This window comes from Dermochelys coriacea, chromosome 7 (genome assembly GCF_009764565.3).
Source record: "Dermochelys coriacea isolate rDerCor1 chromosome 7, rDerCor1.pri.v4, whole genome shotgun sequence".
Classification (NCBI taxonomy): domain Eukaryota; kingdom Metazoa; phylum Chordata; order Testudines; family Dermochelyidae; genus Dermochelys; species Dermochelys coriacea.
In genome coordinates this window covers 64,510,734-64,523,064 of record NC_050074.1, presented here as the reverse complement: position 1 = coordinate 64,523,064, position 12,331 = coordinate 64,510,734, and the positions used below count along the sequence as shown (strand labels likewise).

Here is a 12,331-nt window from a genome sequence, read left to right as displayed (position 1 = left end):
TGTCTTCTCTGCTATTTCCATCCTGGTTTCCATCTGCCAATGCATCTTAAACTAATTCCTGTCCTGTGTCATCCCTGGTAATGGAGTTTGAGGTCTTTCCTGAACAAATCTGACAATCACACCAGACTTGGAGGTAGCTTTGTGATATGGAACCACTGCCCAATCTAGGGACCCAAACTTGTGTTCATTTGTGAGCAGTGGCTTCACTTGGGCAAAAGGCCAACAAATGAATGCACTATGACATATTATTTTTCATAAATTCATTTTCAATAACTATATGCAAACTAATATACAGAACTCAATAGAAATGCAGACAACAAATCTTATGGCTCACTTTTTCTATGAGTGAGACTGAAGATAGCTGGACAGTATGGGAAGATAGAAAAAGTTTTCTCTTCCTTCTCTTCTCAAATGTATGAAAGAGGGTTTTTTAATATATTCTAATAGCATAACAAAAAATTATCTCATAGTAAGCTTTCTACCAAGTCAAGTAATTGAAAGAAACTATTCTCATCAAAAAGTGGCTGGTCACTTTTTCACAATGATAATTTGTAAACTGAAATTCAGGCCATCCCATGCCCGGCGTAGACATCAGACAATGTGACAGTAGTAAAGATGAGCACCCCAAGAAAGTCTCACAGATAGTTATAAAAGCAGTATAGATTTTGATACCTATAGAGAAGGCATTTATACAAGTAACAATATCATGCAAACATACTGTATTTAATATTTTATGCAAACCACTGTATTGATACACTGTGTAACCAGTGCTATCCACATAAAGTGAGAGGTAATATATGCATGGCTCATGGTCTGTTACTGTGACTGTGAGCTATTAGGATTTTTTTTTGGTGAGTTTCTACTTAGATACTGGCAGTGGATGGTTTGTACATTTAAAACACCAAAACAGAAACTATGTGGTTCTCAGTATAATGCCCCAGAAGCTACTCTCAGATATCTTTCTCATGTAGGTTCTTGTAGACCATAACCAAGTCATGTCTTAACCTGCTCTTGGAAAAACTAAGTAGACTGAACTATACACAGTATTCCAGTAATATTCTCACTACCCTATCCATTTCCCTCCTTGATAATCTCCTGCTTGTACATCCAAGGACTGTTCTAGCCCTCTTAACTACTGCATCACATTGGGAGTTCATGTTCACTTGTTACCTGCCATGACTCTAAATCCTTTAGAGAGTCACTGCATTCAAGGATATACTTCCTCATCTTGTAAATATGACCTATATTCTCTGTTGCTAGATTTATGACCTTGCATTTGGCTGTATTAAAATGCAGGTTATTCAAATGAACCCACTTTACCAAGTGACCCAGATTATACTAGAGCAAAAGTTTTCAAACTATGGTCTGTGGGCCATAGAGCAATTGCTTGTGGTCCATGGAGAATTGACTGGTCACATGGTACTGCCTCCTTCTCCTTAGTTTCAACTGATAAATTGCACTAAACCACAGCTAAAAATATATTAAATATTTTTCTAATATTTGTTTTCTATGTAAAGATCCAACAACAGCTGCCACATGACCCACACATTTATGAATGGTAGGGCAGGTTGTCCATGAGAGAATCTTTGTATTGAGATGTGGTCCACGTTGTGAAAAAGATTGAGATCCCCTATGCCTGAGGAATATACTCCTGAAAGTGAGGTCTGCCAAAGAAGCTACATATCAAGAGTGTACTAGCTAGCTGCTACTTCATTAGAGCCGAAGCTAATATATATATACCTGGAAATATAATAAAATAGGGAAATTTGATTCTCTTTAAAAGTTCAAAATTATATAACGTTCCTTGTCTGATTTAATAGGTTGGTATTAGATTAAAACTGATCAGATGACGTTGCGATATCAGTGTATATTTGGAAAATCAGGAGATGTTCATTTTCATAGCATTGTTCCAGTGAATGGCATACAATGCATTTCATAGTTTGTTCCATTCACTGCTATTCACTCTGTGTAAAAGACTAGGGATACATAAAGGAGATTTGAGACTAGATGAAATTCTGAAGTCTTCCTCTTCTAGAGCCCCAAGATTACTATACCACACCATTTTCTGTTGAGACACAAAGTAATTCAAAAAGTTGATATTATCATGGGCTTGTTATTCATATGCATGTCACTGTGATGATGAAGTTATTGTGAAGTTCCCAGGGTCTTTTTTTCCCAAGTCACTCAGAAATCTTTTACCCCTTACCTACTTGAATCAATACTTAGCATCATTAGCCTGAGCTATGTTTTGATAGCTTTTTGAAGTTAGCAATCCCATCAGAAGTACCTTCTTTTAGTTGCTTTTATAAGCCATGCAAACTGGGTAGAACTTGCTTGTGAGTGGCTGATGCTTGTATTGCCTGTACATCAGAGTGTGAGAATAAAATCAAATCTGTGTGAGCCTCTGCTGTTGTTTATTGTTAATAACACTGATAAGACAGATTTCTTCTTATTCCCATCACATATACAGTCACAAATCCTTATTTTGTGGTTATGACGTAGTGCAGTACAAGATCTTCTGACAGATATGAAATCAATTTGTCTGAGTTAGTATTATACATATATATTAAAGGTGAAACTGGCCACCTAAAGTTAAGTTTGCCTGGCACTTCCCGTTATAAGACCCTGTTTTCAGGTGCTTGTTACCTTGATAAATTTTTACAGTTTGGGAGAAAATTTTCTATACTGGGTGTCTGCCTCAGGCTGATCAATTTCCAAGAATGACATTAAGGAAAAATATGTTCTTTTGCTCATTTAAAAACATTCTAACAGCCACTTCATCTAGCATCTCCATGCTTTGGAACAAGGGCTTGTTATTTGTTATAGAGTTTACTAATGTGTCAGGGGTATACCTTTGCTCTGTCTTTGAAAAAACACACAGATTAACATTTGAAAAATCCATTTGCACATGGTCAGTAGAGATTTGTTACCATTTGGCATCTGAATTCTGAGATTATTCCATCTGCACTGAGCATTCTCCATCCCAGGACTGTCAGGGATATGTAGGACTTTCCCTGAATTGCTTCTTTTGGCTTCTGTGGCTTCTTTGGCACTGGGTACCAGTATTGAGAGCAGGCAAAATGTCACTCATGTTCTTATTGTCCCCCCTTCCCCTCTCCCACTGCTGGCATCCTGGCAGTATGGAGGAGTAAGCAACCTGTCTCAAAGCCAAGAACTTGATGATGCAGGGAGGAGAGTCGTTTAGGATAAGGAACCTCAGGTGGAAAGGCTGGGAGTGGGAAGAACGAGTGGGTCTGGCTGGGCAAGCAGACTGTGACTGAGATGAAGAGTGTAGGAATTGGAGACTGGGACCGGCTAGGATGAGGAGTTAAGGGCAAAACTAAGACAAGGACTTGTGAGGAAGAGATAGGACAGGGACAGACTTGAGAGGATGGGCAGAATGGGTCAGGTTGGGTGGGACAGGAGAAGAAAGATCTGTGGCCACAAGGTAACACTCCCCTCCACAATCTGGAATAGAACCCATAATTCCTGAGTTTCAACATTTTTTGTGTTAGCAAATATCTGTGAAACCCAACCACTGGCAAAGTGTGTGTCTCATCCACCTCTTTTGGATGACAACTTAGGTTTGCTGTCAGTTTCTCTGTTAGCTTGAGTAGCAGAGATCTGTGCATTAGTTCTAAAGGTTCCAGCCATGCAGGTGTCAATATGATGCCATGTAATGGAATTTCTGATTTTTTTCAGTTTGCTTTTTTAAAACCTAGAAAATTGTATTAACCCCTCGGACCTCCCAAGTTAAAAAAAATTGAAGTTGCCAAGTCAAGCTTTCAAAAATTAGGAAATGTAAGATTTAAGGTTGCTTGTGCATCTTTAATTCAGTCCCCTTGTGCATATGTATTATGATATGGTCTTTAATTACATAGTTTTTTCAGGGCCTCTTGCCTCTTTCATTGCAGAGGATGGACTGTATTTTAGGAACAAATTGGGGTTGTGTAGTGATGGAGGCTATTGTCTATAGGAGCCGAGCCTCGTTTGTTGCAGAAGTAGGAGCTGTGTAGTTAATAAGGCAATGGAGACTTTGTACATATAAAGTGCTATAATATGCTAAGTACTCTGAAAAATCAGACTGTTTAGGAAGTAGTCAGATACTATAGTGCTGAAAAACCCATGAGCCAATGAATAACTCTGTATATAGATTAGGGTTTCCTGCACAGGGCCACAGGTCAAGCAATAAGGATAAAACAAACTATTGAATAGCTTTTTGTTCACTGAGCATCATCCATCCTATGCAGTGAATAAAGGAGGGGTCCTGAGCTACAAATAATATATGATCGTGACAATGAGGACTGTATCATAAAACATATGGACAAGGGGCTGAATTAAGGCAGCCTGCGCAGGCAGCCTTAAATCTGACATTACCTAACTTCTAAATGCTGATTTTGCAAGCTTAATATTCTTGTCACATAGGGCTTTTAATGTGTAGAGATATATGTGTGTGTGTATAAGTGTATGTGCAGATGCATCCGCACAAGTACATACACATTTAGTATATAAAATCCAGTATATGAAAATGTTCTGTATTTAAGGAAAACATTCTATACTTACCGGCATTATCCAACTCAACAATTTATCAGTAACTAAGAGTATCTAAACGTTTGATCCTATATTTTCCCCCAAATAATAAGGCTACAAATCTTTAGCATTGCATGTACTTGCAATGTTAGAACCTTATGTCCATTCATGTATACATCTTATCTCTTGCTACTTTGGCATCTTTCCTGAAAGTCAGTGCCTGATAAGCCTGAAAACATCATAGTTTCTTTTAGTCCTTGTGTACAGCAGTCTTGCATATGTACTCTTACTACTCTTTAACTTACAAAGATTAAACTTGACCGAAAAACAAAAAAACAAAACAAAAAAAAGTGAAACATTTGACAAGCTTTAGTAAGTGTTTTGTCAAGTTAAGAGCTTAGTTATATTACACTTCAAAGTAAAACAAGATGAAGAATTATTATGGCTACCTGGTCCCTTATAATATTGCCTGAACCAAAAATACTCTGGTGCTAAATCTTTTTGACAATACAGCCGATATGTTACACTAAGCAGAGATCAACACACATTATGTTAACTTACATTTCCTCCATCAAACTGACTTGCAGTCACTCTGTTAGGGTGGCTGGATTATTTTGTTTCTTCCAGGGGCTGCATAGCAATGATTTTTTTTAAAAATGTTATATTTATTTTATGTTTTCCTCAATAATAATGACTGGTTGTCTTGTACCATTCCCCTTGAGTGTATGTGTGTATTTATTATATTATGTATAATAATATAATATATACAGATAGGGGTCCCATTATTTCTCATTTCAAAAGAAATTGGCACAAGATGTTTAAATGGTTTAATTTGACAAATGACTCTTTGTACTGTTATCAAGTGGTGGTTTCCTTGGAGGATCTCTTCCCTTTTCACCATATCATGAACTTTTTCATCAGCCTGAATAATAGAGCAAGAAAGCTAAACTGCTCCGCTTCACATATGGTTTTTTCTGAGATGCTTTTTTTTTTTTGCTTTGTTTGGTAAAAGATGCTAATTATTTGATGGCTAGAACAGTAGTCACTTAAGAGCTGAAATGGTGATATGATTTAAGGGAAGATGCAAGGTAGTTACAAATTTAAGTTCTGTAATCATACCCATTGTTGATGTTTAAGCGGTGATCTGATTGGAAATGTCAAAGAAGAAAATGACTTCAAATTTCCTTATAGCCTTTCCTGACTAGTGGGTCCCCTAGAATAAAACAAAATAGAGCCTTTTGGAGCACTCAATTAAAGTGATATAAACTCATAACTTTGTCTTTTGTTGTGTTTTATTGAGCAGTATATTAATCAATCCTGGAAACCATGTCAAGATTCAGAAGGTACATTAGGATTCTTCATTGCAAGTGATGCCAAAGAAGTGAAAAGGTAATTTGTTTATTGTATCTCTTAATTAAAAAATGCAGCCTCTTCCTTGTTTTATTCTTTACACTTGGAGCTTCGCCCCAACTCCCATAGAAGTGAGCAAAATGATTCACATTTCTTCAGTGGGGGTTGAATTGGACCAAATTCTGCCTTCAGTATGTACATGCCTTTCTTTTAGATTCTTCCCATGGAGAAAAAACTTTAACTGAAATAAATGACATAATAATTTTGCAGCACCTATGAAAAAGAACCAAAGAGAGAAACGTTAAGTTAGCGGGGTTTTTAACCTCAAAACCACTTTGGATATGGGCCAGTTTATCTACTGTTGTACGTAATTGGCCCTAGTGGAGTTATTTGAGCAGATAATGGGGTCCCTAGTTTTGGCCTAAGATTTAGGTGTTCAGAGAAATTTTATATAGGGACAGTTTCATCAACCGCAACAAATATTTATTGTGGGCAAACTGAGCAGTATTCATTCAGCATTACATTGACAGTATGACATCCCCTTGTTACTGTTCATGATCAGAACTATATACTATGTAGGCACATAATGAATCAAACTAAAACAGACCAGTACTTCCCATCCAATGTGGGCTACTTTATCTGTTTAGCAGACTAAGAATTTGGCTGTATCAGTGAGATTAGGGTTTGGATTAATTCAAGCTACAGTTATACAAGAAAACTTTGGTCTCATGCCTAGCAGCCACCAAGGGGCGTCATTAGATCCAGTGCACACCCAGTGTCTCGTGATTATGAGTCTTTAGAAAGATAAAGCAATGTCAGAAAATAATTTCTAAGATAAAGAATAACTTTTAAAAACATTTTGAAGATAAATACATTTTTAAAAAGCTAAAAAAGTAATTTGTTGCTTGGTCGTCCCTCCCAAACGTGTGTTACTCCAAAATGAAAATGAAGACACTCCAATGTGCAAGAAATAGAGTTGGCTGCAATTTTTATTTTTAAATCATGTTGAACTTGAGATCAAGAATCAGATTGTTACCTCAGAACTAGCCACTTCTCCCTCCATAACCATTCCATTTTTTAGGCCATAAAGACTTTCTTCCAAGGTGCAGCTGTGCCCATCCAAACAGTAGGAAGCTGTCTCCCAGAACCATCATCCCCCCTTCAGCCATATGTGTTAGTCAATCCACAAGGGCAAGTCTCATATCTGTAAACAGTACAGAGGTCTAACCATCTCCTCCTCCTCCTCCTCCTCCTCCTCCTGCTCTTACCACAGATTCCTGGGCTCTTGCAGATATACCTGCTCTGATTCTGGTTTATAGATATGAGGCCAGTTAGCACCTGCTAAACTCCAGGGCCCCTTCTATCCAGCTGCAACATGTCAGAATTATTATAAACATTCCAACCTCCAGCTGCCTGCAAACAAAAACCCAATTCTGTCAAATGATACCTGTGGGTTCCCCATCACTGTCAAATGGCACAGAAGTGATGCACTGAGAGAGGTGAAAATCACCCCTTAACTAAGCCTACTCTGCCAAAGGAAGGAACATTCTTTTCCAACTCCAAAGCTAGCAGTCTCTGCAAGCCAGGAAATACCACCTATCCCCAGCAAAGTGACCCTACCTGCTCCTTCCCAAATAAACATTCCCCAACAGCCAAGCCAACCACAGAGGGAGAAGGGGCACCTCCTCTGGTCTCCCTCCCCTTGTAGCTGGCCTCTAATGGAATGTCTCCTAATTTGCACAGGTGCCAGTGAGAGTAGAATTAGGTCCTTTGTGTCTCCTTCCTGATCTGTAAAATGGACAGAATAATACTGAGGTATCTCAAAGGAATGACATACAGATTGCTTAATGTTTGTTCAGTGCTATACTAGTGCTGCATCTCCCAAGAGCTAAATTACTGATTTAAGCCCCAGCCTTCAAGAGGCACATGACTCCAACAGGTGCTCACAGTTTCCTCATCTCCCTTACACCAATTTTAGACTGAGGTAAGCATGTTGACGTTAGTCTTGTTACCCCTCAAAAGGGCACTACGTGCCTTCTCCAGTGTAACGTGGTGGCCTGCCCTTGAGTTGGAGAGCCTGGAGCTAAGCCATTCCTGATCACACCTGAGGGGAATCAAACAGTCCCAGGCTAAAAGACAGCAGGAAGCTGCAGTAGCAGGGGGCTGAGAGAATAACTGGGCCTGACGTTAAGCAGAAGAAAGCTGTCCAGACAGTGGTCCTGGGAGACACCATGCCCAAGAAGCAGGGCGGAGTCTGACAGACAGACAGACAGACCCTTTGGGAGCAAGGGGCTGTGCCAAGCTGAAACTGGGATAAAGACAAGTATGAGTTGTTCTGTTTTTCAAAGACTTAGCGTTATTTTGGCCTGATGGGTGAGCGATGGACTGGGGCTGTGGCCTGTGTGTACCTAGAAGTCTAAATAAGTGAGACCCCTTTTGGAGATTGTTTGAACTTTTTGAACTGGAAGAGTTCTTAAAGGGTCCTGAAGAAGTGGAAACACAGGCAGGGTGCTGCCGAGCAATCTCTGGCCCAAAGAGAGAGACAGGAGGTAGCTGCCCTTGCTACAGCTGGGCCCTGCTGTTTCTCATCTCCAGCACCGCCTTTGTGAAAGCTATTACTGTGGGCAGGAGCTCCAGCAGCCTGTGAGCCCAGCAGGCAGTTCTTGTTCTCTCTCTTGCCTCTCTCCCTTTCCATGTGCACAAAGCTATTCACATGGTAGCACTAAGACACTAACCTGTGTATTTACAAAGTTTTGTAGCCATGCAGTTCCCCACTGAAGTTAATGGAGACCACACCGGGAGAAACCTGGCATGGTATTTTTGAAATGACAGAAGTTGAATAGTGAAGATATATTTAGAGTAAATTTACTCAGCACTTGTATATCAATTTCCATCCATGACAACAGCAAGCTGAAGCAGAAGCTCTGACTTGCCTTTTCCGGAAGCCTTTGGCCAGAAGAATGCATGGTTGCTGCCTCTCTTCACATATTCCCTAGCCATTCTGTACAAAGCAGATCTTTATCAGATGTGCTTCAGCTAATGCAGCCATTTATGAATATTGTCAATTTCACCTTTGTAACTTGATGAATCAGAGTCAGAAAAAATATTCTAAAATTGAGAGAAACTTATTCCCCCTCCGTGAATTTTCTGCCTTTGTTTCATACAAGTGATGGATGCTTTAATGGGATCTGAATGGCAATAAAAAAGACTCTAGGAGAGTAAAAAACAGGATTTTTACCTAAGTACAATAAAACAAAAGAAAACATGTGTTATACTTGTAGCTCATATTAAATGTTTTTGTTTCTTTTATGTGCTTTTAGAGATGCTGGCAGGTCTTTTAGGTTAGAACTATCCCATATTGCAATGCATATTTAACACTGTTTATGCAGCATAATTTATAGTAGAAAAATTTGTATATTGCTAAAACTATGATTTTTTATGTTTTTTTTTAAATAATAGGTACATATTACACACCTATATGTTAAGGATTTATTGAAGAGAATAGCTGTATATAAAATGTTGAGTGCTAATAATGTGTCATAGATACAATATGAGTGATATCTTTATCATTCTTTATCCACTTACATTTTATTGTGCATTATGGAAATCCATTTGTTTTTTAATTCTTTAATCAATATGGTAATTTCATTTTTAAAAGTATCTGTGTCACTTATTCTTGATCTTGCACCTAGGGTATGCTTGCACTGCAATCTGCAGTGTGATTGGAGCATGGGTAGACATACCCTAAGATACCTTTCCTCATGCTAGCACAGCTTAAAATAGAAGTATAGGTGCGGCGGGCTTCAGTGCAGCCTAGCAACATGAGTCCCTCGCATGCTTATACAGCCCCAGCTGAGGCTCATACCTCTGCATCTACTTTGCTGTTTTAGCCATCTAGTGCGGGTATGTCTATCGAAACATCAATCACACCTCATATTGCAGTGTAGACATACCCAGAGAGTATCATGCATAGAATATACTAGGGCCCTAATTCTGCATTGAGATCTGGCAGTGTGGATCCCACACACCTGTGCAGTGTTCGTCTAAACTCGTAGGGATTTGGGGAAGGATCTGTGATAAAAGATCCTGCTTCAGAAGTGGGATCTAGAGCTGGAATAAGTGTCTGAAGGGGGAACTGCAAAAACTGGAGAGGAAATTTTGGCCAACGGAAAGAGTAGGAAAATCCCACAGTCAGGAGAGAGGTGACTCCCTGGAGGCCACATGGTCCATAGAAGAGTAGACTCTGCCACTCTGAGTCCCAGTCCTATCTCTGACAGTGACTGGCTTGAATAGATTATTTAGCTAGTCCACATAGCAGGTTTAGAACTCAAGTCTCTTGACAGTTAGTGCCATACTGACCTGCTTCCTGGCAGGTCACTTAAAATCCCTGGACCAAATTCAGACATTTGAATTAAATTATTTTCAATTGTTTTGAGTAGATTAAAATCACAATTGTTTGAATTAGACCCTCTTATACTAGCTTGAATACATGTACCTTCCCATTAAACTAATTACACCAGCTGTATAGATAGAAAAAGGAGTCTACAGGCATGTCTACACTACAATTTAAGTGGGGACCTGGGAGCCCAGACTGCAGCCTGGCTTGGAGCGGGGAGCCTGGGCAGTAGCCCGTCTCAGAGCCGGAAGTGGGAACACTAACTCTGTAGTGTAGATCAGGCCTACATGGATATCAAGCAGCAAGAAGAATGTATAAGTTTAAGTAGAGAGGGGACTACTTGTAGCTCTGATATAACTGCAAAATATTTTTGTGATTAAAATTTAAAAGCCTGCTGAACCTTTACTCAATACTCAAAATGAACAAAACAGTTTCATTTCTCTTTCACTGTATTTTTATCTCAGCTTCGTCTGTGCTTGGGGTTCCAATCTAAAGTATTTAAATGTTCTCAATAGACTTCTAGCCAGGCTATAAGCAGGAAGTAGCAGATGTGGCTTTCTGACAAGGCTTCCTGCCCAGTTTTGTAGACACAAGAGGTTTGGATGATCTACAGAGAAGTATCGAGATATTGAGGTTGATATCTGAACCACATCTTTAGATACTGTCAGGTTCCCCATTCCTTATTAAAAACGCCAGCCATAGGTCAAACCTGGAAAATATCCATTGTCTCCACGTAGCCTGGCAGTTAAATCACAAGCCTGAGAGCTTGGACACATGTGACAAACTGGCTCTTTGACCTTGGACAAGTCTCTTGATTTCTCTAGGCTCCAGTTCCTCCTTTTGTACAGAGGGGATCATAACACCCACCTTTAGGAAATGCCCTGTGATAGAGCACAGGAAAACACCCAGAAATAACTCTGCAGGCCTTGTCACCCCTGCACATAGTGCTAGTCACTCCCTCTTTACTTGTGCTTCTGGGATCTGCAAGATGGATTATGTTTTTTCCTTACACCAGGAAAGTACCATGCTCCCTGTGCCCTCTCCCTTTCTATAACATTCCTGCACAGTGTGAAACATTCATAAACCCTTGATATTTTTGTCTAAATGAATTAATAGCCCTTTCATTTACACTGGAACCAAGAATATATTCGTCCATGTCCCTGTGTATTTGCTGCTTATTTTTCTTTCCAGTACCCAAGGTACTGTAGGTTCTCCTGTTCCCCTGGCCTCTTCTATTTCTGGAACCTTCAAGCCACCTCAAGTACAGGAGCAGTATTACCTGCAAGACCTATGGTGTGGCCTCAAGTCACCCCTCATTTCCATCAGCCTGAATTTGTAGAGAGGGGTCTGGGAGTATGGCCCAGTTGTCATGCCAGCAAAAATATGTGTATATTATAGCAGCCCAAACTGGCTCAGTTAGAGGCTAGCTGTGTGATCGTCATGAGATATACATGTGTCACAGCAATAGTGTGTGACATACTGACTTGACAGGCTTGAGAAATCTCCTGTGGGCAGTTTGATGTACGTTTGTTAAAACATAATTTTATGTTAATGATACGAAAAGTTTTATTGAACACTTACCCTTCGTCACTTACCTTACATTCTGCACACTTCACCTAGCAGTCAGCTCTTTGATACGCAGTAACAGGCCATGTATCGAAACCTAAATAGACAGAGAGTTAGGGAGGTCATCTTGTGAATTATGTATTTTGTTTGCTTAGGGATTTTTGCTGAGGGTTTATAATGCAGTCAAAACTAGTGTGATTCTTCTCTAATTGAACCCTGATAGGTTTCAGAGTAGCAGCCATGTTAGTCTGTATTCGCAAAAAGAAAAGGAGTACTTGTGGCACCTTAGAGACTAACAATTTATTTGAGCATAAGCTTTCTTATAAACTACAGCTCACTTCATCGGATGCATTTGGTGGAAAATACAGTGGGGAGATGTATATACACACACAGAGAACATGAAACAATGGTTTTTATCATACACACTGTAAGGAGAGGGATCACTTAAGATGAGCTATTACCAGCAGGAAGGGGGCGGGGGAGGCGGAA

The 12,331-nt window shown here is 39.6% G+C and overlaps 1 protein-coding gene across 1 annotated transcript in view; it reads left to right on the top strand.

Moving 5' to 3' along the window:
• KCNMA1 (potassium calcium-activated channel subfamily M alpha 1) overlaps positions 1-12,331 on the top strand; it is an 827,350-nt gene that overhangs the window by 686,339 nt on the left and 128,680 nt on the right. The window contains 2 exon segments of the mRNA XM_038409287.2: positions 5,834-5,865; positions 5,868-5,919. Coding sequence (XP_038265215.1) covers positions 5,834-5,865; positions 5,868-5,919 — 84 coding nt within the window.